Source organism: Pseudophryne corroboree, chromosome 5, assembly GCF_028390025.1.
Source record: "Pseudophryne corroboree isolate aPseCor3 chromosome 5, aPseCor3.hap2, whole genome shotgun sequence".
NCBI lineage: Eukaryota > Metazoa > Chordata > Amphibia > Anura > Myobatrachidae > Pseudophryne > Pseudophryne corroboree.
The window spans coordinates 726,954,886-726,980,297 of record NC_086448.1 but is presented as its reverse complement, the minus strand read 5'-3'; the positions used below and the strand labels follow the sequence as shown (position 1 = coordinate 726,980,297).

Here is a 25,412-nt window from a genome sequence, read left to right as displayed (position 1 = left end):
GAAGTCTGACTTTTCCTCTCTGTGCCAGTCTCTCTGCCCGTCTTCTCTGCCAGCCTCTCTTTCCTTCTTCACCAGTTTATTTGCCCATCCTCTGTCTGCACCAGCCAAAGTTTCCTTTCTCTGCACCAGCCTCTTTTCCCACTGCCTCTCCCTGTCACCCTTTCCCCATCATCCTCTCCCTGTAACCCAGTGCTTGTGACCTTCTCCCAGTCACCCTATCTCTCCTACCTCTCCCTGTCACTTCCTGACCTCTCTGTCAACATGTGCCTCTGCCGATCATTCTCTGCCCATCACCCTTTACTTCTTTTCATCACCCGACCCCTCTCCATGTCACCCAATGCCTCTCCTTAGTGTCACCCACTGCCTTTCCCATTTGTAGGAGGGTGCAATTGTATAGTTTTCAGGGGGGCACCTAACACCATAGCACCAGCCCTGCATAGACATATTTATAATTGTGTAGAGTGTGTGGTGCACACAGGCCTCTAGGCCCAGAGGACCCCAGACCGCACACCCTGCACCCAGAGTATACTTACCTTGTGCAGGAAGTGGATCTTCAGGAAGCAAGGAAATCACAGCTTTTCACACTATCAATCACTTGACGTCTACAGCCATTCTGCTTCTGACGACGCAGGTCCCATACAGCAAATGCGCAGCATGGATCCTGCACATGCGCAAAGTGTCAAACATCAGTACTTTGCGACAGGTACTACAGCAGCGTTAGGCTCTGAATCAGGCCCATTATCATCCTGAATGCAATACTTACAGGGTCAGACTTGCCAGAAGGACCGAAGGTCTGATAGGCCAGTACAGCATAAATGCCTGGTCAGGCATCTCTGCTCGGCAGTCCGGCACACAGAGACATTGGCTGGCCAAGCAGCTCCGCCTCCGGGAGCTCAGCTCATCCGCCCGGCATACAGTTAGACGCCCCTGTGAGATGTGATTTTGCCCCCTGTCATGTGCGCTTTGACTGGAATGCCAGGGCTGTATTAGAGCCACAGTCCATCGCTGATTACTTACAAACATTTTATGTTCAATTATTATAACTTTTTATGACTATACTGCAGAGAATTTACTATCGAAGTGACTAATTTATTGCAATTTGTATGTGACATTGAAACAAGTAATTATGGTGATTAGTGATCCATGACAATAGGATCTAGTGCGTCTTTCATTATGGTAATTTAAAATGACTTTTTGTTTATGTTAGTGATTACTGCTATTATTGGCGAATATGTGACCGGGGACATTCTCGGTAATTTATGTGTAGCAATTAATGCTAATATATTATAACATGTCCGAGAATTAATGTGATATTTGTGCCTTATAATTGGAAATTAGGAAGTGTTTCATGTCACAACTTCATCTTTATTTGGTCAATTTAATTTTCAATGGGTTATCCTGCTGTTTCTGTAATTGCCAGTTAATGGATTCAATGGTTTGTACTTTTTAAATAAAGTCATTGGAATGGCCATTTGCTGCGAGTCCCTTTTGAAAATGTTGGAGTTTGCCTTTAATATATCTGGCAGTTTGTAACTCACCCAGAAAACTGCTAAATAATAGCAAATTTAATAAATCATACTACTTTACATCTCACCTGATAAATCTCCAGCACAGGCAATAATCATATTGTGCCACAACAAAAAAGATAATGAGTAAATTGCAAATCATCATCGTTATTATGAAATGGGGACATTTAAAAATAATAATAATAATCTTGAACTGGCTTCTCTTCTATCTCCTATATAATAGCCCAGATCTGTGATCTTGTGATTCATTTGCTAACGCTGGGCGGAGACACAACAGTGGGCGGAGTTAGTCAAATGAGTCACAGATCTGGCCAAATCTATAGGACACTTGGAGCAGCTGCAGAAGCAGATAGTATGGACATGGCACAGGCAGGGTGCATACCTCCCAGCTTTCACACACACACACACACAGCGAAAATGGGGCGTGGCTTCGCGAGAGGGCCCCGTTTTCGTCAGTGAGGGGGCATGCCCAGCGCTCTGTGAGCTGCTGGCATGCCCCCAGGGGCTGATTATGAGTCCGGGGGGCACAGGGTACTTCAGACAGGGGAGCCCTATCTCATTGCTGCGCCTGCTGTGGGTTGGGGGCGTGGCCTAATCGCGGCCCGCGAGGCCACGCCCCATTATGTAAATTCCAGGTTTTTTTTTTTAATTTTATTTTTATTATGGTATTTTGGCCCCTCAGCTAGGGCTAAATCCAGAGGAGGTGGTCGCTCCCCCCTACACACCCGCACAGGCAGAAGAAAGCAGGGAGACTGCTGCCTCCCTGTAACACCACAGACCTGCCAATACGCAGCAGCATGTGCTGACTGTAGCACAATGCTGTTGCTGGCAGGACGGGGGGGGGAGCTTCTGAGCTGGGACATAGCTACTCCAGCCAGGGGGCCCCCTAAAACTGTGGGGCCAACGGTACGTACCGCCTGCCCCCCCCCCCCCTAATCCGGCTCTGCTGCTGGAACCCCCCCTTAATCCGTACCCCCTGATGCCCCCTCTCCCTCTGTCTCCACTATTCACCGCTGCTCTGCTAAGCAGAACAGCGAGTACAGGAGCTTTCCAACTGCTCCTCCCCCCACCGCAGGACACTGCGACCCGCGGGTGGGACAGCGGGACAGACCCCAAAAAATGGGACTGTCCCGCGAGAATTGGGAAATTTGGGAGGTATGGGGGTGTGTGAGGGGGTATGCCATACTTGACCCCCACATCAGCATACTCAGCAGGGTCTCTCTGGCAGGGAGGAGCGTCACATTCTGGCACACTCCACGCTTCTTAGCTGTAGTTTTGTGGGTCACCAGCCGCTGTGCACTTTCCGTACTGCCTCTGTTATCTCCAGCCCCTGCGACCCCACCGCTAGCTGCAGCGCTGCCACCCGCAGTGAGTTGCGCCCAGCTCCTTCACACACTTTAGCCGGCGGGTAGCGCTGCAGAAGTCCGCGCTGCTTGGAGGCTCTGACCCCCTCCTCCCTCCAGCATCAGCGTCTCCTGGGAGCTAACCAGTCACTCCCAGTCTCCCCCTACCATAGTGCCCAGCAGCCGTGAGGTCCGCGCCACGTGCATGCTATGACCCCCTCCTCCCTCCAGCCGCAGCATCTCCTGGGGGCTAACCAGTCACTCCCAGTCTCACCTTACCACAGTGCCCGGCAGCTGCGCGAGGTCTGCGGTGTGTGACTGAGGAGAGGGGGAGTGATGCGGACGGGCAGAGGAAGCAGGAATACAGCCTAAGAGAGTCAGCCATGCCAAGTCTCCACCAGCAGCAGATGCCAACAGGTTGGAGTGGAACAGCAGCAGCCAGCAGCAGTGACTCCGGTAAGACACATCTGTCTGTCACCACTGTTCTGTCCCTAATACCAATCTCCCGTGCCCTGTGTTCTGTCATGTCCCTGTAACCCCTGGCCTTGACCTGCCACCCTTATCCTGGCCCTTTCACCCTTATCCTGGCCCTTTCACCCTTATCCTGGCCCTGTCACCCTTATGCTGACCCTGCTACCCCTATCCTGGCCCTGTCACCCCTGTGCTTGCCCTGTCAACCCTATACTGGCCCTGACACCCCTGTCCTGGTCCTGCCGCCCCTACACTGACCCTGTCACCCCTATCCTGTCCCTGTCATTTCTGTCCTGGCCCCGTCGCCCAGGTCCTGGCCCCGTCACCCCTGTCCTGGCCCCGTCACCCCTGTTCTGACCCTGTCACCCCTGTTCTGACCCTGTCACCCCTGTCCTGGCCCAGTCAAGAAAATTAGTGAGTGCGCTGTCAACGGCAGCCTGTATAGGGATGGTTAGTCCCAAAAGGTTAAAGAACAAGATAAAAAGAAGTGGATACTGGCGCCGGCTGAATCTCAGAATAAAGAACGTATACAATTGTATCAATTAAAAAACACACATTTATTAAAAATAGTACTAAAAAGTGTATATATAACACATGTATTTACTGAGAGATATTATTAAAAGTGATGAAAAATAAATAAATTATAACAAATTGAGAGTCTCTCAGATTGGCTGTAGACCACTTCAATATTGAAAGAGGGCAATAATCACTGATAATCTGGTTGGAACTCAGTCCTCCAAGTTTTCCTCATAGATTTGTGGTTATAAATATTACCATGATCTCAGAAGAAGGTCCCCTTGGTTCTCAATTGCAGATAGAGGTCCAATGGCAGCAGGGGAGTGAACAGAGATTCCAAGCAAAGTTGTAAGAGGTAATTCTTGAGGATTCCAAAAGTCCCAGAGTTTGCCAGAGAATTCCAAGTGAAAGCCAATAAGGTGCCCGTGGTCAAAAATGAAGGGTGGCTCGACGCGTTTCGCTGGTACTATGTCACCGCCAGCTTACCTCTTACAACTTTACTTGGAATCTCTGTTCACTCCCCTGCTGCCATTGGACCTCTATCTGCAATTGAGAACCAAGGGGACCTTCTTCTGAGATCATGGTAATATTTATAACCACAAATCTATGAGGAAAACTTGGAGGACTGAGTTCCAACCAGATTATCAGTGATTATTGCCCTCTTTCAATATTGAAGTGGTCTACAGCCAATCTGAGAGACTCTCAATTTGTTATAATTTATTTATTTTTCATCACTTTTAATAATATCTCTCAGTAAATACATGTGTTATATATACACTTTTTAGTACTATTTTTAATAAATGTGTGTTTTTTAATTGATACAATTGTATACGTTCTTTATTCTGAGATTCAGCCGGCGCCAGTATCCACTTCTTTTTATCCTGGCCCAGTCAACCCTGTTCTGACCCTGTCACCCCTGTCCTGGCCCTGTTACTGCATACCCTCCAACTACCTTTTTGGCAGGTACAGTACCCGCAGCACCTCCAGACCTCTCCCCAATGCACCACACCTCCGCACCTTCCCCTCCACCACATGCGGCACTCCACCCCTCCCCCACATGCTGTGCCTCCAGACCCCCTACACCACCCGCGGCTCCCATTCCTCCGCCCCTTCACCAATCTCCAGGCCCCCTCCACCATTCACCCCCCTTATATGTCTCCCCCACACCTTCCCCCCTCCACCCGCAGCATCTGCAGACACCCTCCTCCATCCGCGGTCCCCCCCTCACCCACCCTTCCCCCACCAATGGCACCCCCGCACCTGCCCCACCACCACCTGCAGCACTTCCGGACCTCCTTCCCCATCTGCCGCAACACCCGTACCTGCCCCTCCCCTACCCATGGCGTCTACGGACCCCTACCCCACCAGTGGCACTCCCGCCCCTTCCCATCCCACAGCACCTCCGGAACCCTTCACCCATCTGCAACATCCCCACACCTGCTCCTCCCCCACCCATGGCACCCCTGCCCCTCCCCCACCTGCAGTGCCTCCGGACCCCTCCCCCATTTGCATCCCCCACTCCTCTGCCCCTCCCCCACCCGCAGCACCTCCCAACCCTTCCCCATCCGGGCCCCACCCCCACTACCGCCCCCCCTCCATCAGCAGCATCTACAGACACCATCCGCAGTACCCCCCGCACCCGCTACATTCTGTACATTGTGGCCTGCAGGTGCTGTTCACGCCGTCGCAAGGGGCTGCGCCTCCTTCACCATCGCACACCCTTTCATTGTGCAATATTTAACCACTAACAAAGGAATGCAGGTGATACTCCATATAACACAAATATTGAACCCCAGAAAGGCATGCAAGGGTTTAGGGGGCGTAGCCCCTTGCGACGGTGTGAAGAGCGCCCGTAGGGCGCGATGAAGCACCTAGTTTAAAATAATATTGAAAAACAAGTTCTAGAAATAACAGCACGTATATTCTGGGGAGGCATTTGCTATGCCGGCTGTCGGGATCCCGGTGCTCAGCATACCGACGCCGGAATCCCAACAGCTGGGATTCCAAGACACAGTCCAAGACACCCCTGGAGGGAGAATAAATAGTGTGGTGCGCGTAGCGCGGCACCGTGCCCGCAGTGTGGCGAGCGCAGCAAGGGGCTCTTTTGTGCTCACCTGCGCTGCCGGCATTCCGGCTGTCGGGATCACGGCGCCGGTATGCTGGGCGCCGGGATCCCGACCGCCGGCATGCCATAGTAGACCCATATTCTGCGCTGACAGTATGGATCCTTTTTATATAGGCAACACAATGGCCTCAAACAGAAGTAGACAACTTCTTAAAAGAAATAAAAAATAAAAGAGATTTTATGAGACGCTAGTGTTGCTATAAATCAGGGGTGGGGAACCTCAGGCCCGAGGGCCGTATAAGGCCCTCAAAGCCACTTGATCTGGCCCACCCAGGCTCACCTAAACAACAGGAGATGCCGAGCGCCCGCTGAGATTTTACCACCAGTGGGCGCCCGACTCAGCAGCAGCCGGAGGCAGGAGCTCACTCCTGAGCTCCAGCTTCTGGCTCAGGCAGTGTACATGTGTGGCTGTGTGGTGCTATGGGAGGGACGTCATGACATCTCTCCCATAGTTCCGAGGAGAGGGAGGGCAGCCGTCCGGAAGCAGGAGCAGGGCTGGTGAGCATTCTGTTTTTTTTTTCCTTTTAATGTGCGTGTGTGTAAGCGGCACTACTAGGGGACATATCTAATGGGGCATAACTACAGGAGGCATATCTAATGGGGCATAACTACAGGGGGCATATCTAATGGGGCATAACTACAGGGGGCATATCTAATGGGGCATAACTACAGAGGGCATATCTAATGGGGCATAACTACAGGAGGCATATCTAATGGGGCATAACTACAGGGGGCATATCTAATGTGGCATAACTACAGGGGGCATATCTAATTGGTCAAACAACTGACTGGGGGCAAATCTAATGGGGCATAACAACTGACTGGGGGCAAATCTAATGGGGCATAACAACTGACTGGGGGCAAATCTAATTGGGCATAACAAGAGACTGGGGGCAGGCTAATTTTTAAGTTGATAATTTTTGTATGGCCCCCGAAGGATTTTATAAATATCCAAATGGCCCTTGGTAGAAAAAAGGTTCCCCACCCCTGCTATAAATCAAACAACTTCAGTCTGGTTTTAACATTAAGAATATTTACTCATAATATGTGTAAAATGCACATTAGTACATTAAATACATATAAATGATATAATAAAGAAAAGAACAACAGGATACAAAAAATTGTATGTGAATAGAAATCTAGAGGTGTCAGACTGAGATATAGCAGCAGCTCTTGATCAGCAGCATGAAAAACATAGAAATTACTATCCAAGGGGTCCAGTAGTTTGTCTCTGAAAATATGGTATTCGTATTTGACAATTCCAGAGAAATGGTATAATAGGAGCAGATTAGTGTGCACAATGAGGAGATGTCCAGAAATGTGTCTCCAAAATGCTAGTTTAATGCAATAAGCTAGCATTTGGACACACATACAGTATATGGAGACATCCTTAGGACAGCGAGATGAAAGTGGGTAAGCCTTCCCAATATGTACACCCACGCCAGCTCGTATTACACAATTTCTCTGGAATTGTCAAATATACTATATATTCAGAGGCAAACGACTGGATCCTTTATACACATACAATAGTTTATATGTTTTTCATGCTGCTGCTCAAGAACTGCTGCTATATCATAGGGCCTAATACAGATCTGATTACAGCAGCAAATTCGTTAGCTAATTGGTAAAACCATGGGGGTAATTCCAAGTTGATCGCAGCAGTGATTTTTTTAGCAGTTGGGCAAAACCATGTGCACTGCAGGGGAGGCAGATATAACATGTGCAGAGAGAGTTAGATTTGGGTGTGGTGTGTTCAATCTGCAATCTAAATTGCAATGTAAAAATAAAGCCGCCAGTATTTACCCTGCACAGAAACAAAATAACCCACCCAAATCTAACTCTCTCTGCACATGTTATATCTGCCTCCCCTGCAGTGCACATGGCTTTGCCCAATTGCTAACAAAGATCCTGTTGCGATCAACTTGGAATTACCCCCCATGTGCACTGCGGGGGGAAGGGGGGGGGGGGGTTGTGGCAGATATAATATTTGCAGAGAGAGATAGATTTGGGTGGGTTATTTTGTTTCTGTGCAGGGTAAATACTGGCTGCTTTATTTTTACATTGCAATTTAGAACACACCACACCCAAATCTAACTCTCTCTGCACATATTATATATTCCCCCCCTCCTGCAGTGCACATGGTTTTGCCCAACTGCTAACCAAAATCCTGCTGTGATCAACTCAGAATTACCCCCTTAGTCTGAATTCATAATTTTTTTAAATTCACATACAACTTTGTGTATCCTATAGTTTTTTTTTTCCTTTATTGTAAATGTTATATGTATTTAATGTATTAATGTGTATCTTATATATATTGGGGCCTATTCATCATGACATAATTATCAATAGTGATAATTATTATAGATGAGCGGGTACCGTTTCCTGAAAAACTGAACCCACTCGAATTTAGGGGTACCGAGCAGATCCAAGTCCTGGCTCAGGTCTTCCTGCCAGACTCAGATCGGAATACAAGACAAAATGTCCTCATGCTGCTGTCGGATCTCCAGTGTTTTGGTCCAGAACTTCTGTCTGTCAGATCCTATCAGCAACCGCTGCCATGGTACCAGACCGCTGTTTGGCTGATAATAGCTGTTTCTCAGCCAACCAGTGGCCTGTTAAAATGGTTGCAGCCGCTGATTGGATCCGACAGATAGTAGTGACAGAAACCATGAGCTGTCACTGTCAGCCACATTGTGCATGCCATAAGGTCTGTTGGCAACCACCTGTACATCCACCATACTCTACCTTTGCTGAGTAACCCCTGGACTGCAGTGCACAGCTAAGACCCCCATCCACTGACCCACCACAAGAGAAGTCTGAAGCTGGGGAACACGGCAGGACCAGCTGCTACCCAGCGCTAAGGAGGACAACCAGGATCGGATTTGACACAGCACAAACACGCACAGACACCCCCTGCCTTCAAGACCTGGGACCCAGAAGGAGACAAACCAGATCCATGTGCCCTAGAAAAGTGTGAGGCTGTGGGGGTGCAGGAGTGTGTGGGTGAGGGGGTGGGGGCATAGGCACTGTTACAGGTGTTAGTAGGTCTCCTGCTTCCAGCGTGCTTTCCTGCCTCTTCCTGTCACCCACTATCACCTGCTGTCAATCACTGCCACACATGCCTCTCCATGTCACCCTTCCTCCCTGTCACCCACTACCTCCTGCTTTCACTCACTGCCACCCATGCCTCTCCACGTCACCTTGCCTCTCCCTGTCACACACTGCCTCTCCTGCTGTAACTTGCTGCCTCTTGCTGTTTCACTCTGCCTCTTGCTGTCACACTCTACTCCCATCTGCCACGCTCTGCCTCCTGTTGTCACTTCCAGACACCATCAGCTTCCCCAGTCACCTTCAGCCTCTCCCGGTCACCCACTGCCTCTCCTGTTGTCACCCTCTGCTTCTCCTGATGTCACACTCTGCCACCCTCTGCCTTCTAATACGGTCATTATGTCGACAATACTTAGGTCGACAGTCATTAGATCGACCACTATTGGTTGACATGCATTAGGTCGACATGGTCATTAGTTCGACATGTACTAGGTCAACATGGAAAAAGTTCAACATGAGTTTTTCACATTTATTAAATTTTTTGAACTTTATCATACTTTACGATCCATGTGGACTACGATTGGGAATAGTAACCTGTGCTGAGCGCAGCGGTAGCTCACGACCCATGCAAGGGGACATGGTGCACCAATTGGGGTCCTGCGTCACTTTTCGAAGAAAACGACACCAAAAAAAGTTTAAAAAAACTCATGTCGACCTAGTACATGTTGACCTAATGACCATGTTGACCAAGTGACCATGTTGACCTAATGCATGTCGACCAATAGTGGTTGACCTAATGACTGTCGACCTAAGTCTTGTCGACCTAATGACCCGTACCCCTGCCTTCTGCTGTCACTTACGGACACCCTCAGCTTCTCTCTGCCTCCCCTGATGTAGCGTTCTGCCTCCCGCTGTCACACCACCGATGGTCGCGATGTTTGATCACAGACTGCGATTTCCGGTCGCAGTACTGCGATTGAGAATGCGGCAAGGAGGTGTGTATGCACCTCCTCCTGCATTTGCATTGCTATGGATTGCATTTGCAATCCATGTGAATTAGGCTTATACTACTTTGTTGTGTGATGTGTCTGGACTGGAATTGGGCAAAAATCTCTACAAATTGCACTAGCGAGATGTTGTAAATCATTTTCACTCATTTCTTTTCGTAACTTTCGGTAATGTTCTTGTCATCTCTGAAGATCATCATTAATTTTGAGACTCAGAGACTCAGCTCCTATCCCACTCACTGTCTGTAGATTGCTCGGGGAGTTTCTATTCTATTATAGAAACCATGTCTTTTGAGTTATGCTTTTCCTAGGTTTAATTTCCTTCCTAATGAGTTTCCCAAGTCTGTGACATAAATCATGTTCACCAACCTGCTTCAGCCTTCTGCTGTTTTTCAATCTTCTCCAGCCGGCCCAGCAGAGAGTCGATTTTCGTTTTGATTTGGGTCAGTTCTTTTTTGATTGTTTGCAGCTCATCTGATTTCACTGAAGAGAGAACGAAATGGACAAAATCTTGAAAACAATCATTCCATTCAGTCAGACAGACTGCACAACTATCTCAAATGTTCCGTGCATTATGGTGCAGTCATGGGGTATAATTTCTGTGTCTGTTATTTGCTATGTTGTAGGTGATTTTCAGTAAACCTTTTCCAATAGAGAATAGGTTACAAATAAAGAATTCACCAACTATTTCATTTTCAAGAAAGGTCTACCATACAGACTATGTTTAACTATGACATTCAACAGAACATTGTCATTTATTTCATCCAAGTGTCTGCTGGCTCCCAAATGTAACATAATTGTATGGATTTGTGTTGTATAGCGTGAGCTCCGCGGCTTTGTATTACATGTGACTGCACAGTAGCAAGCTGTGGTTTATATAAATATATGTCTGAAACTAAGGTGTGCATACCTGACAATAGGGGTTATTATAGCACAAGTAGAACGAGCACCAAACTGACACTAGACTGCTAATGGCAGATACAGTATGTCATTGCAAATAACGTTTTGTATAAATTAATGGTTATGCCAGTGGTTCCCAAAGTGTCTTGAATCACGGCGTCCTAGAGTATCAGCACTTTTTTTATGGCACCCCTAGGATAAAATATTTTTAATGATGAACTGATAAAAAAATATTAATGCCCTCATTAATCATTGAGTGATAAATTTCACTGTGAGTGAATTGCACCAGCCAATCAGCTCCTAACGTCCATGTCACAGGCTGTGTTTGAAAAATGACAGTTAGGAGCAGATTGGCTGGTGGAATTTATCACTCACTGTGAAATTTATCACTCATTGATAAATCAGGGCAAAAGTACATTGTGCCTAGCTGTTACCCTAATGCCCCGTACACACTGGGCGACTTCAGCCTCGTACACGACTAGTGCTATATCACTGAACGATAGATCTTGCAAAACAGATCGTTATCGTTCATATCGTAATGTGTTGTCGCTCATTGTGTACGGGGCTTTAGGGTCAGTAATGTGGCGGTGTACAACTGTGCTTCTGATTATTCACATGTTTTATGATTGGCAGCCACTAACACTGGTTTTGCCGATTATTTTGACCATAAATAATTTGATATGGTCCTGGATCACCAACACGAGGCACCCCTGCAAGAGCCTTACGGCCTCACGTTTTCCAGGTCATCCAGCAGATGCACAGGTGTATTAATTACTCACTGACAAATTTAAAAGATCCCCAGGTGGAACTAATTATTTCACTTGTGATTCTGTTAGGAGACCTGGAAAATATGTATAGTATCAAATAACTGTTTGGGTTCTGAGGACCAAGTTTGAGAATCTATGGAATACAGCTTCCTTCTACTATCAATTACAGGTTGAGTATCCCTTATCTAAAATGCTTGGGACCAGACGTATTTTGGATATCGGATTTTTCCGTATTTTGGAATAATTGCATAACATAATGAGATATCATGGTCATGGGATCTAAATCTAAGTACAGAATGCATTTATGTTTTATATACACCTTATACACACAGCCTGAAGGCAATTTTAGCCAATATTTTTTATAACTTTGTGCATTAAACAAAATGTGTGTACATTCACACAATTCATTTATGTTTCATATACACCTTATACACACAGCCTGAACGTCATTTAATACAATATTTTTAATAACTTTGTGTACTAAACAAAGTTTGTGTACACTAAGTCATCAAAAAACAAAGGTTTCACTATCTCACTCTCATTATAAAAAGTCCGTATTTCGGAATATTCCGTATTTCGGAATATTTGGATTAGAGATGAGCGGGTTCGGTTCCTCTGAATCCGAACCCGCCCGAACTTCAGGTTTTTTACACGGGTCCGAGCAGGCTCGGATCTTCCCGCCTTGCTCTGCTAACCCGAGCGCGCCCGAACGTCATCATCACGCTGTCGGATTCTCGCGAGGCTCGGATTCTATCGCGAGACTCGGATTCTATATAAGGAGCCGCGCGTCGCCGCCATTTTCACACGTGCATTGAGAGTCATAGGGAGAGGACGTGGCTGGCGTCCTCTCCGTTTAGAGAAGAGAGAGACACAGTATTTTCGGGGAGCATTATTAGGAGGAGTACTACTGTATACTACTATACTACTTGCTGAAGTGATATTTATAGATTAGATAGTGTGACTGTAAGTGTATTATCTGACTTGTGGGGGAGACACTGACAGTGGGGAGCAGTTAGAGTCTGAGAGCAGGACTCAGGAGTACATATAACGTACAGTGCACACTTTTGCTGCCAGAGTCAGTGCCACACTGCCATTGTTGTGACCACACTGACCACCAGTATAATAATATATTTTGTGATTGTCTGCTTAGGCCTCGGAGTACTAGTTGCAAGTTGCAACGTGACCTGTCCTGAAGTGACCACCAGTTTAATAATCAATCACCACCAGTTTAATATATATATATATATATATATATATATAATTGTATATAATATATATATATATATATATAATATTGTATACCACCTACCCGTGTTTTTTTTTTTTTTTTCATTCTTCTTTATACATACTACTATAGTAGCTTACTGTAGCAGTCTGCGGTGCTGTGCTGACCTGACAGTGTCCAGCAGGTCCGTCATCAGTCATTACATAATAAATATATATAGTACCTGTCCGGCTGCAGTACTAGTGATATTATATTGATTTCATCTCATTATCAATAATTTATCATCCAGTCTAGACTCTATATTAGCAGCAGACACAGTACGTTAGTCCACGGCTGTAGCTACCTCTGTGTCGGCACTCGGCAGTCCATCCATAATTGTATACCACCTACCCGTGTTTTTTTTTTTTTCTTTCTTCTTTGTACATACTACTATAGAGTATAGTAGCTTACTGTAGCAGTCTGCGGTGCTGCTGAGCTGACAGTGTCCAGCAGGTCCGTCATCAGTCATCATTACCTAATAAATATATTATCTACCTGTCCGGCTGCAGTACTAGTGATATTATATATACATACATATATATATTGATTTCATCTCATTATCAATCATCCAGTCTATATTAGCAGCAGACACAGTACGTTAGTCCACGGCTGTAGCTACCTCTGTGTCGGCACTCAGCAGTCCATTCATAATTGTATACCACCTACCCGTGGTTTTTTTTTTCTTTCTTCTTTGTACATACTACTATAGTATAGTAGCTTACTGTAGCAGTCTGCGGTGCTGCTGAGCTGACAGTGTCCAGCAGGTCCGTCATCAGTCATCATTACCTAATAAATATATTATCTACCTGTCCGGCTGCAGTACTAGTGATATTATATATACATACATATATATATTGATTTCATCTAATTATCAATCATCCAGTTTATATTAGCAGCAGACACAGTACGTTAGTCCACGGCTGTAGCTACCTCTGTGTCGGCACTCGGCAGTCCATCCATAACTGTATACCACCTACCCGTGGTTTTTTTTTTCCTTTCTTCTTTGTACATACTACTATAGTATAGTAGCTTACTGTAGCAGTCTGCGGTGCTGCTGAGCTGACAGTGTCCAGCAGGTCCGTCATCAGTCATCATTACCTAATAAATATATTATCTACCTGTCCGGCTGCAGTACTAGTGATATTATATATACATACATATATATATTGATTTCATCTCATTATCAATCATCCAGTCTATATTAGCAGCAGACACAGTACGTTAGTCCACGGCTGTAGCTACCTCTGTGTCGGCACTCGGCAGTCCATCCATAATTGTATACCACCTACCCGTGGTTTTTTTTTTCCTTTCTTCTTTGTACATACTACTATAGAGTATAGTAGCTTACTGTAGCAGTCTGCGGTGCTGCTGAGCTGACAGTGTCCAGCAGGTCCATCATCAGTCATCATTACCTAATAAATATATTATCTACCTGTCCGGCTGCAGTACTAGTGATATTATATATACATACATATATATATTGATTTCATCTCATTATCAATCATCCAGTCTATATTAGCAGCAGACACAGTACGTTAGTCCACGGCTGTAGCTACCTCTGTGTCGGCACTCGGCAGTCCATCCATAAGTATACTAGTATCCATCCATCTCCATTGTTTACCTGAGGTGCCTTTTAGTTGTGCCTATTAAAATATGGAGAACAAAAATGTTGAGGTTCCAAAATTAGGGAAAGATCAAGATCCACTTCCACCTCGTGCTGAAGCTGCTGCCACTAGTCATGGCCGAGATGATGAAATGCCAGCAACGTCGTCTGCCAAGGCCGATGCCCAATGTCATAGTACAGAGCATGTCAAATCCAAAACACCAAATATCAGTAAAAAAAGGACTCCAAAACCTAAAATAAAATTGTCGGAGGAGAAGCGTAAACTTGCCAATATGCCATTTACCACACGGAGTGGCAAGGAACGGCTGAGGCCCTGGCCTATGTTCATGGCTAGTGGTTCAGCTTCACATGAGGATGGAAGCACTCAGCCTCTCGCTAGAAAACTGAAAAGACTCAAGCTGGCAAAAGCACCGCAAAGAACTGTGCGTTCTTCGAAATCCCAAATCCACAAGGAGAGTCCAATTGTGTCGGTTGCGATGCCTGACCTTCCCAACACTGGACGTGAAGAGCATGCGCCTTCCACCATTTGCATGCCCCCTGCAAGTGCTGGAAGGAGCACCCGCAGTCCAGTTCCTGATAGTCAGATTGAAGATGTCAGTGTTGAAGTACACCAGGATGAGGAGGATATGGGTGTTGCTGGCGCTGGGGAGGAAATTGACCAGGAGGATTCTGATGGTGAGGTGGTTTGTTTAAGTCAGGCACCCGGGGAGACACCTGTTGTCCGTGGGAGGAATATGGCCGTTGACATGCCTGGTGAAAATACCAAAAAAATCAGCTCTTCAGTGTGGAGGTATTTCAACAGAAAAGCGGACAACAGGTGTCAAGCCGTGTGTTGCCTTTGTCAAGCTGTAATAAGTAGGGGTAAGGACGTTAACCACCTCGGAACATCCTCCCTTATACGTCACCTGCAGCGCATTCATAATAAGTCAGTGACAAGTTCAAAAACTTTGGGCGACAGCGGAAGCAGTCCACTGACCAGTAAATCCCTTCCTCTTGTAACCAAGCTCACGCAAACCACCCCACCAACTCCCTCAGTGTCAATTTCCTCCTTCCCCAGGAATGCCAATAGTCCTGCAGGCCATGTCACTGGCAATTCTGACGAGTCCTCTCCTGCCTGGGATTCCTCCGATGCATCCTTGCGTGTAACGCCTACTGCTGCTGGCGCTGCTGTTGTTGCTGCTGGGAGTCGATGGTCATCCCAGAGGGGAAGTCGTAAGCCCACTTGTACTACTTCCAGTAAGCAATTGACTGTCCAACAGTCCTTTGCGAGGAAGATGAAATATCACAGCAGTCATCCTGCTGCAAAGCGGATAACTGAGGCCTTGACAACTATGTTGGTGTTAGACGTGCGTCCGGTATCCGCCGTTAGTTCACAGGGAACTAGACAATTTATTGAGGCAGTGTGCCCCCGTTACCAAATACCATCTAGGTTCCACTTCTCTAGGCAGGCGATACCGAGAATGTACACGGACGTCAGAAAAAGACTCACCAGTGTCCTAAAAAATGCAGTTGTACCCAATGTCCACTTAACCACGGACATGTGGACAAGAGGAGCAGGGCAGGGTCAGGACTATATGACTGTGACAGCCCACTGGGTAGATGTATGGACTCCCGCCGCAAGAACAGCAGCGGCGGCACCAGTAGCAGCATCTCGCAAACGCCAACTCTTTCCTAGGCAGGCTACGCTTTGTATCACCGCTTTCCAGAATACGCACACAGCTGAAAACCTCTTACGGCAACTGAGGAAGATCATCGCGGAATGGCTTACCCCAATTGGACTCTCCTGTGGATTTGTGGCATCGGACAACGCCAGCAATATTGTGTGTGCATTAAATATGGGCAAATTCCAGCACGTCCCATGTTTTGCACATACATTATATTTGGTGGTGCAGAATTTTTTAAAAAACGACAGGGGCGTGCAAGAGATGCTGTCGGTGGCCAGAAGAATTGCGGGACACTTTCGGCGTACAGGCACCACGTACAGAAGACTGGAGCACCACCAAAAACTACTGAACCTGCCCTGCCATCATCTGAAGCAAGAAGTGGTAACGAGGTGGAATTCAACCCTCTATATGCTTCAGAGGTTGGAGGAGCAGCAAAAGGCCATTCAAGCCTATACAATTGAGCACGATATAGGAGGTGGAATGCACCTGTCTCAAGCGCAGTGGAGAATGATTTCAACGTTGTGCAAGGTTCTGATGCCCTTTGAACTTGCCACACGTGAAGTCAGTTCAGACACTGCCAGCCTGAGTCAGGTCATTCCCCTCATCAGGCTTTTGCAGAAGAAGCTGGAGACATTGAAGGAGGAGCTAACACGGAGCGATTCCGCTAGGCATGTGGGACTTGTGGATGGAGCCCTTAATTCGCTTAACAAGGATTCACGGGTGGTCAATCTGTTGAAATCAGAGCACTACATTTTGGCCACCGTGCTCGATCCTAGATTTAAAGCCTACCTTGGATCTCTCTTTCCGGCAGACACAAGTCTGCTGGGGTTGAAAGACCTGCTGGTGAGAAAATTGTCAAGTCAAGCGGAACGCGACCTGTCAACATCTCCTCCTTCACATTCTCCCGCAACTGGGGGTGCGAGGAAAAGGCTCAGAATTCCGAGCCCACCCGCTGGCGGTGATGCAGGGCAGTCTGGAGCGACTGCTGATGCTGACATCTGGTCCGGACTGAAGGACCTGACAACGATTACGGACATGTCGTCTACTGTCACTGCATATGATTCTCTCACCATTGAAAGAATGGTGGAGGATTATATGAGTGACCGCATCCAAGTAGGCACGTCACACAGTCCGTACTTATACTGGCAGGAAAAAGAGGCAATTTGGAGGCCCTTGCACAAACTGGCTTTATTCTACCTAAGTTGCCCTCCCACAAGTGTGTACTCCGAAAGAGTGTTTAGTGCCGCCGCTCACCTTGTCAGCAATCGGCGTACGAGGTTACATACAGAAAATGTGGAGAAGATGATGTTCATTAAAATGAATTATAATCAATTCCTCCGTGGAGACATTGACCAGCAGCAATTGCCTCCACAAAGTACACAGGGAGCTGAGATGGTGGATTCCAGTGGGGACGAATTGATAATCTGTGAGGAGGGGGATGTACACGGTGATATATCGGAGGATGATGATGAGGTGGACATCTTGCCTCTGTAGAGCCAGTTTGTGCAAGGAGAGATTAATTGCTTCTTTTTTGGTGGGGGTCCAAACCAACCCGTCATTTCAGTCACAGTCGTGTGGCAGACCCTGTCACTGAAATGATGGGTTGGTTAAAGTGTGCATGTCCTGTTTATACAACATAAGGGTGGGTGGGAGGGCCCAAGGACAATTCCATCTTGCACCTCTTTTTTCTTTAATTTTTCTTTGCGTCATGTGCTGTTTGGGGAGGGTTTTTTGGAAGGGACATCCTGCGTGACACTGCAGTGCCACTCCTAGATGGGCCCGGTGTTTGTGTCGGCCACTAGGGTCGCTTATCTTACTCACACAGCTACCTCATTGCGCCTCTTTTTTTCTTTGCGTCATGTGCTGTTTGGGGAGGGTTTTTTGGAAGGGACATCCTGCATGACACTGCAGTGACACTCCTAGATGGGCCCGGTGTTTGTGTCGGCCACTAGGGTCGCTTATCTTACTCACACAGCTACCTCATTGCGCCTATTTTTTTCTTTGCGTCATGTGCTGTTTGGGGAGGGTTTTTTGGAAGGGACATCCTGCGTGACACTGCAGTGCCACTCCTAGATGGGCCCGGTGTTTGTGTCGGCCACTAGGGTCGCTTATCTTACTCACACAGCTACCTCATTGCGCCTCTTTTTTTCTTTGCATCATGTGCTGTTTGGGGAGGGTTTTTTGGAAGGGACATCCTGCGTGACACTGCAGTGACACTCCTAGATGGGCCCGGTGTTTGTGTCGGCCACTAGGGTCGCTTAGCTTAGTCATCCAGCGACCTAGGTGCAAATTTTAGGACTAAAAATAATATTGTGAGGTGTGAGGTATTCAGAATAGACTGAAAATGAGTGTAAATTATGGTTTTTGAGGTTAATAATACTTTGGGATCAAAATGACCCCCAAATTCTATGATTTAAGCTGTTTTTTAGTGTTTTTTGAAAAAAACACCCGAATCCAAAACACACCCGAATCCGACAAAAAAAATTCGGTGAGGTTTTGCCAAAACGCGGTCGAACCCAAAACACGGCCGCGGAACCGAACCCAAAACCAAAACACAAAACCCGAAAAATTTCCGGCGCTCATCTCTAATTTGGATATGGGATACTCAACCTGTATATGCATACTTGCCTACCTGACCCTCTCCAGGGCCTATATTTACTAATAATCCGAGTTTGACCGATTTGTGTTTTTTTTTCTAAGTCCCAACACGGGAATTCACTAAGCACAAATCTCGGCAGTGTTTGGGCTATTCGTTATGGTTTTCAAGGCTAAGTTCAGAAATACGAATGAATAGACCATCGGTCAAATGCGGATGTTATTTCATACAACACAGGTATTCACTATTAATTCGTATTTGAGTGTTAGTCTCTGAATGCTCAAGTGCGGGTGTTTTTTTTTTGCGATTCGTTAAAAAAAGCAGCAAAAAAAAAGACCTGCTTTTTCCTGGCGAGTTTGGATAATCATGCACGGATCAGTGAAATCTGTGCATGGTTATCTATGGGAAAGGGTCGTTTAGTGTAAAAATGTAAAAAAAAATTGCGTGGGGTCCCCCCTCCTAAGCACAACCAGCATCGGCCTCTTTGAGCCGGTCCTGGTTGCAAAAATATGGGGGGGGAATTGACAGGGGTTCCCCCATATTTTAACAACCAGCACCGGGCTCTGCGCCTGGTCCAGGTGCCAAAAATACGGGGGACAAAAAGCGTAAGGGTCACCCGTATTTTTAACACCAGCACCGGGCTCCACTAGTCAGAGAGATAATGCCACAGCCGGGGGACACTTTTATATAGGTCCCTGCGGCCCTGGCATTAAATCACTAACTAGTCATCCCTGGCCGGGGTACCCTGGAGGAGTGGGGACCCCTTTAATCAAGGGGTCCCCCCCTCCAGCCACCCAAGGGCCAGGGGTGAAGCCCGAGGCTGTCCCCCCATCCAAGTGCTGCGGATGGGGGGCTGATAGCCATGTCTAAAAATAAGAATATTGTTTTTTGTAGCAGTACTACAAGTCCCAGCATGCCTCCCCCGCAAGCTGGTACTTGGAGAACCACAAGTACCAGCATGCAGTGGAAAAACGGGCCCGCTGGTACCTGTAGTACTACTGCAAAAAAAAATACCCAAATAAAAACAGAACTCACACACCTTGAAAGTAAAACTTTATTACATACATGCACACCTACATTCACACATGCTTACCTATGTTCACACGAGGGTCGGTCCACTTCTCCAAGTAGAATCCATGAAAGCGCTACATTGTATCCAATGGTGGGAACTTTGCGGTCAGCGGTGAGGTTACTCGCGGTCAACCGCTGACCACAAAGTTCCCACCATTGGATACAATGTAGCGCCTATCTCTGCCGTGCGCAGCCTGACTGACAGCTCAGGAGCGCACAGGCAATCAGGAGAGTGCCACGACGTGGCGCTTCCTGATTGGCTGAAGGGACCCTCTGTGACAGGAGTCACGGGGGGTCTCGGCAGTCGGGGGGACCCCTTTCAGTGCGTGGTTCGGGTTTTTCGGTTTATTTTTTTGACAAGTACGTGGATTACAAGGTCAGAAGAGGACCGATCTACACTGGATTTTTGTGAATATAATTTTATTTTCAGGTACCCCATGGATTCTAGAATAAAAACACAGAAAAAAAAAACCCCATGGATTCTACTTGGAGAAGTGGACCGACCCTCGTGTGAACATAGGTAAGTATGTGTGAATGTAGGTGTGCATGTATGTAATAAAGTTTTACTTTCAAGGTGTGTGAGTTCTGTTTTTATTTGGGTATTTTCTTTGTAGTAGTACTACAGGTACCAGCGGCCTGTTTTTCCACCGCATGCTGGTTCTTGTGGTTCTCCAAGTACCAGCTTACGGGGGAGGCTTGTTGGGACTTGTAGTACTGCTACAAAAAACAAGGGCCATCATTCCGAGTTGATCGGTCGCAAGGCGAATTTAGCAGAGTTACACACGCTAAGCCGCCGCCTACTGGGAGTGAATCTTAGCTTCTTAAAATTGCGACCGATGTATTCGCAATATTGCGATTACTAACTACTTAGCAGTTTCAGAGTAGCTCCAGACTTACTCTGCCTGTGCGATCAGTTCAGTGCTTGTCGTTCCTGGTTGACGTCACAAACACACCCAGCGTTCGCCCAGGCACTCCCACCGTTTCTCCTGCCACTCCTGCGTTTTTTCCGGAAACGGTAGCGTTTTCAGCCACACGCCCCTGAAACGCCGTGTTTCCGCCCAGTAACACCCATTTCCTGTCAATCACATTACGATCGCCGGAGCGAGGAAAAAGCCGTGAGTAAAAATACTTTCTTCATAGTAAAGTTACTTGGCGCAGTCGCAGTGCGAACTTTGCGCATGCGTACTAAGCGGATTTTCACTGCGATGCGATGAAAAAGAACGAGCGAACAACTCGGAATGAGGGCCAATATTCTTATTTTTACACATGGCTATCAGCCCCCCCATCCGCAGCCCTTGGATGGGGGGGGGACAGCCTCGGGCTTCACCCCTGGCCCTTGGGTGGCTGGAGGGGGGGACCCCTTGATTTAAGGGGTCCCCACTCCTCCAGGGCATCCAGGCCAGGGGTGACTAGTTAGTGATTTAATGCCAGGGCCGCAGGGACCTAAATAAAAGTGTCCCCCGGCTGTGGCATTATCTCTCTGACTAGTGGAGCCCAGTGCTGGTGTTAAAAATACGGGGGACCCCTACGCTTTTTGTCCCCCGTATTTTTGGCACCAGGACCATGCGCAGAGCCCGGTGCTGGTTGTTAAAATATGGGGGAACCCCTGTCAATTTCCCCCCCATATTTTTGCAACCAGGACCGGCTCAAAGAGCCCGATGCTGGTTGTGCTTAGGAGGGGGGACCCCACGCAATTTTTTTCTTGATTTTTAACACTTTAATTTTTTTTTAAATGTGCACAATGAAGCCCTGCACGGATCTCACAGATCCGGCCGGGATTCCTTGTGTTTTGTCAGGCAGTGTTTTACTCATCACTCCCGTAAAACACTGCCTGACATTACGAATCACATTGACATCGGAAAAGACGAATGTTGCAAACTCGGCTGCTTAGTAAATGACCGTATCAGGATTCAAAAAGTTGCAGTAAAATGCACCCGATACCATTCGAGTTCAAACACCCTTAAAAACGGCTAAAACACGAATATTAGTAAATATACCCCCATGAGGGAGAAAATGCTCTGTTCCTGGACTTTCCTGGTAATTAGTGATGAGCGGGTTCGGTTCCTCGGAAACCGAACCCCCCCGAACTTCACCCATTTTACACGGGTCCAAAGCATACTCGGATTCTCCCGTATGGCTCGGTTAATCCGCGCCCGAATGTCATCATCCCGCTGTCGGATTCTCGCGAGATTCGGATTCTATATAAGCAGCCGCGCGTCGCCGCCATTTTCACTCGTGCATTGGAAATGTTAGGGAGAGGACGTGGCTGGCGTCCTCTCCGTTTATTAATAATATTTGTGCTGCTTATTATTGCTTAATTGTGGGGACTGGGGAGCAGCTGTATTATATAGGAGGAGTACAGTGCAGAGTTTTGCTGACCAGTGACCACCAGTATACGTTGTCTGCCTGAAAAACACTCCATATCTGTGCTCAGTGTGCTGCATATATCTGTGCTCACACTGCTTAATTGTGGGGACTGGGGAGCAGCTGTATTATATTGGAGGAGTACAGTGCAGAGTTTTGCTGACCAGTGACCACCAGTATACGTTGTCTGCCTGAAAAACACTCCATATCTGTGCTCAGTGTGCTGCATATATCTGTACTCACACTGCTTAATTGTGGGGACTGGGGAGCAGCTGTATTATATAGGAGGAGTACAGTGCAGAGTTTTGCTGACCAGTGACCACCAGTATACGTTGTCTGCCTGAAAAACACTCCATATCTGTGCTCAGTGTGCAGCATATATCTGTGCTCACACTGCTTAATTGTGGGGACTGGGGAGCAGCTGTATTATATAGGAGGAGTACAGTGCAGAGTTTTGCTGACCAGTGACCACCAGTATACGTTGTCTGCCTGAAAAACACTCCATATCTGTGCTCAGTGTGCTGCATATATCTGTGCTCACACTGCTTTATTGTGGGGACTGGGGACCACCAGTATATTATATAGGAGGAGTACAGTGCAGAGTTCTGCTGACCAGTGACCACCAGTATACGTTGTCTGCCTGAAAAACACTCCATATCTGTGCTCAGTGTGCTGCATATATCTGTGCTCACACTGCTTTATTGTGGGGACTGGGGAGCAGCAGTATTATATAGGAGGAGTACAGTGCAGAGTTTTGCTGACCAGTGACCACCAGTATACGTTGTCTGCCTGAAAAACACTCCATATCTGTGCTCAGTGTGCTGCATATATCTGTGCTCACACTGCTTTATTGTGGGGACTGGGGACCACCAGTATATATATATAGGAGGAGTACAGTACACAGTTTTGCTGACCAGTGACCACCAGTATACGTTGTCTGCCTGAAAAACACTCCATATCTGTGCTCAGTGTGCTGCATATATCTGTGCTCACACTGCTTTATTGTGAGGACTGGGGACCACCAGTATATTATATAGGAGGAGTACAGTGCAGAGTTTTGCTGACCAGTAACCACCAGTATATATAGCAGTACGGTACGGAAGGCCACTGCTCTACCTACCTCTGTGTCGTCAAGTATTCTATCCATCTAGATTCTATACCTGTGGTGCATTTTAGTTTTGCAGTTTGCTGACAGTGACCACCAGTATATATAGCAGTACGGTACGGAAGGCCACGGCTCTACCTACCTCTGTGTCGTCAAGTACACTATCCATCCATACCTGTGGTGCATTTAAGTTGTGCGCAGTATATATAGTAGTAGGCCATTGCTATTGATACTGGCATATAATTCCACACATTAAAAAATGGAGAACAAAAATGTGGAGGGTAAAATAGGGAAAGATCAAGATCCACTTCCACCTCGTGCTGAAGCTGCTGCCACTAGTCATGGCCGAGACGATGAAATGCCATCAACGTCGTCTGCCAAGGCCGATGCCCAATGTCATAGTAGAGAGCATGTAAATTCCAAAAAACAAAAGTTCAATAAAATGACCCAAAAATCAAAATTAAAAGCGTCTGAGGAGAAGCGTAAACTTGCCAATATGCCATTTACGACACGGAGTGGCAAGGAACGGCTGAGGTCCTGGCCTATGTTCATGGCTAGTGGTTCAGCTTCACATGAGGATGGAAGCACTCATCCTCTCGCTAGAAAACTGCAGTGCCACTCCTAGATGGGACAGGTGTTTGTGTCGGCCACTTGTGTCGCTTAGCTTAGTCACACAGCGACCTTGGTGCGCCTCTTTTTTTCTTTGCATCATGTGCTGTTTGGGGACTATTTTTTTGAAGTGCCATCCTGTCTGACACTGCAGTGCCATTCCTATATGGGCCAGGTGTTTGTGTCGGCCACTTGTGTCGCTTAGCTTAGTCACACAGCGACCTTGGTGCGCCTCTTTTTTTCTTTGCGTCATGTGCTGTTTGGGGACTATTTTTTTGAAGTGCCATCCTGCCTGACACTGCAGTGCCACTCCTAGATGGGCCAGGTATTTGTGTCGGCCACTTGGGTCGCTTAGCTTAGTCACACAGCTACCTCATTGCGCCTCTTTTTTTCTTTGCATCATGTGCTGTTTGGGGACTATTTTTTTGAAGTGCCATCCTTTCAGACACTGCAGTGCCACTCCTAGATGGGCCAGGTGTTTGTGTCGGCCACTTGGGTTGCTTAGCTTAGTCATCCAGCGACCTCGGTGCAAATTTTAGGACTAAAAATAATATTGTGAGGTGTGAGGTGTTCAGAATAGACTGGAAACGAGTGGAAATTATGGTTATTGAGGTTAATAATACTATGGGATCAAAATGACCCCCAAATTCTATGATTTAAGCTGTTTTTGAGGGTTTTTTGTAAAAAAAAAAACGAATCCAAAACACTCCCGAATCCGACAAAAAAAATTTCAGGGAGGTTTTGCCAAAACGCGTCCGAATCCAAAACACGGCCGCGGAACCGAATCCAAAACCAAAACACAAAACCCGAAAAATTTCTGGTGCACATCACTACTGGTAATGTATGATTGCCATCACTTGTGGTGAGCTAGTTAATTGATAAGAAAGGTGTTTCACCATGGGTGATGGCAATCATACATTACCATGAAAGTCCAGGAACAGAGCATTTTCTCCCTCATGGAGAGGGTCCGGTAGGCAAGTATGATTATATGTATACTGATTTAATATTGTAATAAAATCCAAAAATTACCAATGTATTCCGTAAACCATATAAACCATGAGACTGCTGACTGAGTTTGTTTGTGCAAGCCAACATACATTGGGGGTAATTCAGACTTGATCGTAGCAGCAAATTTGTTAGCAGTTGGGCAATACCATGCCTCCCAACATGACCCTCTCCAGGAGGGACAGAATGCTCTGCTCCTGGACTTCCCTCTTAATGTATAATGACCATCACCTGTGGTGAAACACCTTTCTTATCCAAAAACCCGTTCAAAACAGGTTCCAACAATCATACATTAAGAGAAAAGTCCAGGAGCAGATAATTTTGTCCCTCCTGGAGAGGGTCATGTTGGGAGGTATGGCAAATCCATGGGTGTAATTCAGAGTTGATCGCAGCAGCAAATTTGTTAG

General features: G+C 46.9%; 1 protein-coding gene across 12 annotated transcripts in view; it reads right to left on the bottom strand.

Moving 5' to 3' along the window:
- RALYL (RALY RNA binding protein like) overlaps window positions 1-25,412 on the bottom strand; it is a 1,174,022-nt gene that overhangs the window by 36,800 nt on the left and 1,111,810 nt on the right. For all 12 annotated transcript variants that reach the window (XM_063924013.1, XM_063924021.1, XM_063924012.1 and 9 more), the window contains one exon: window positions 10,406-10,519. In XM_063924013.1, the coding sequence (XP_063780083.1) occupies window positions 10,406-10,519 (114 nt within the window). The remainder of the gene's footprint in view (window positions 1-10,405; window positions 10,520-25,412) is intronic.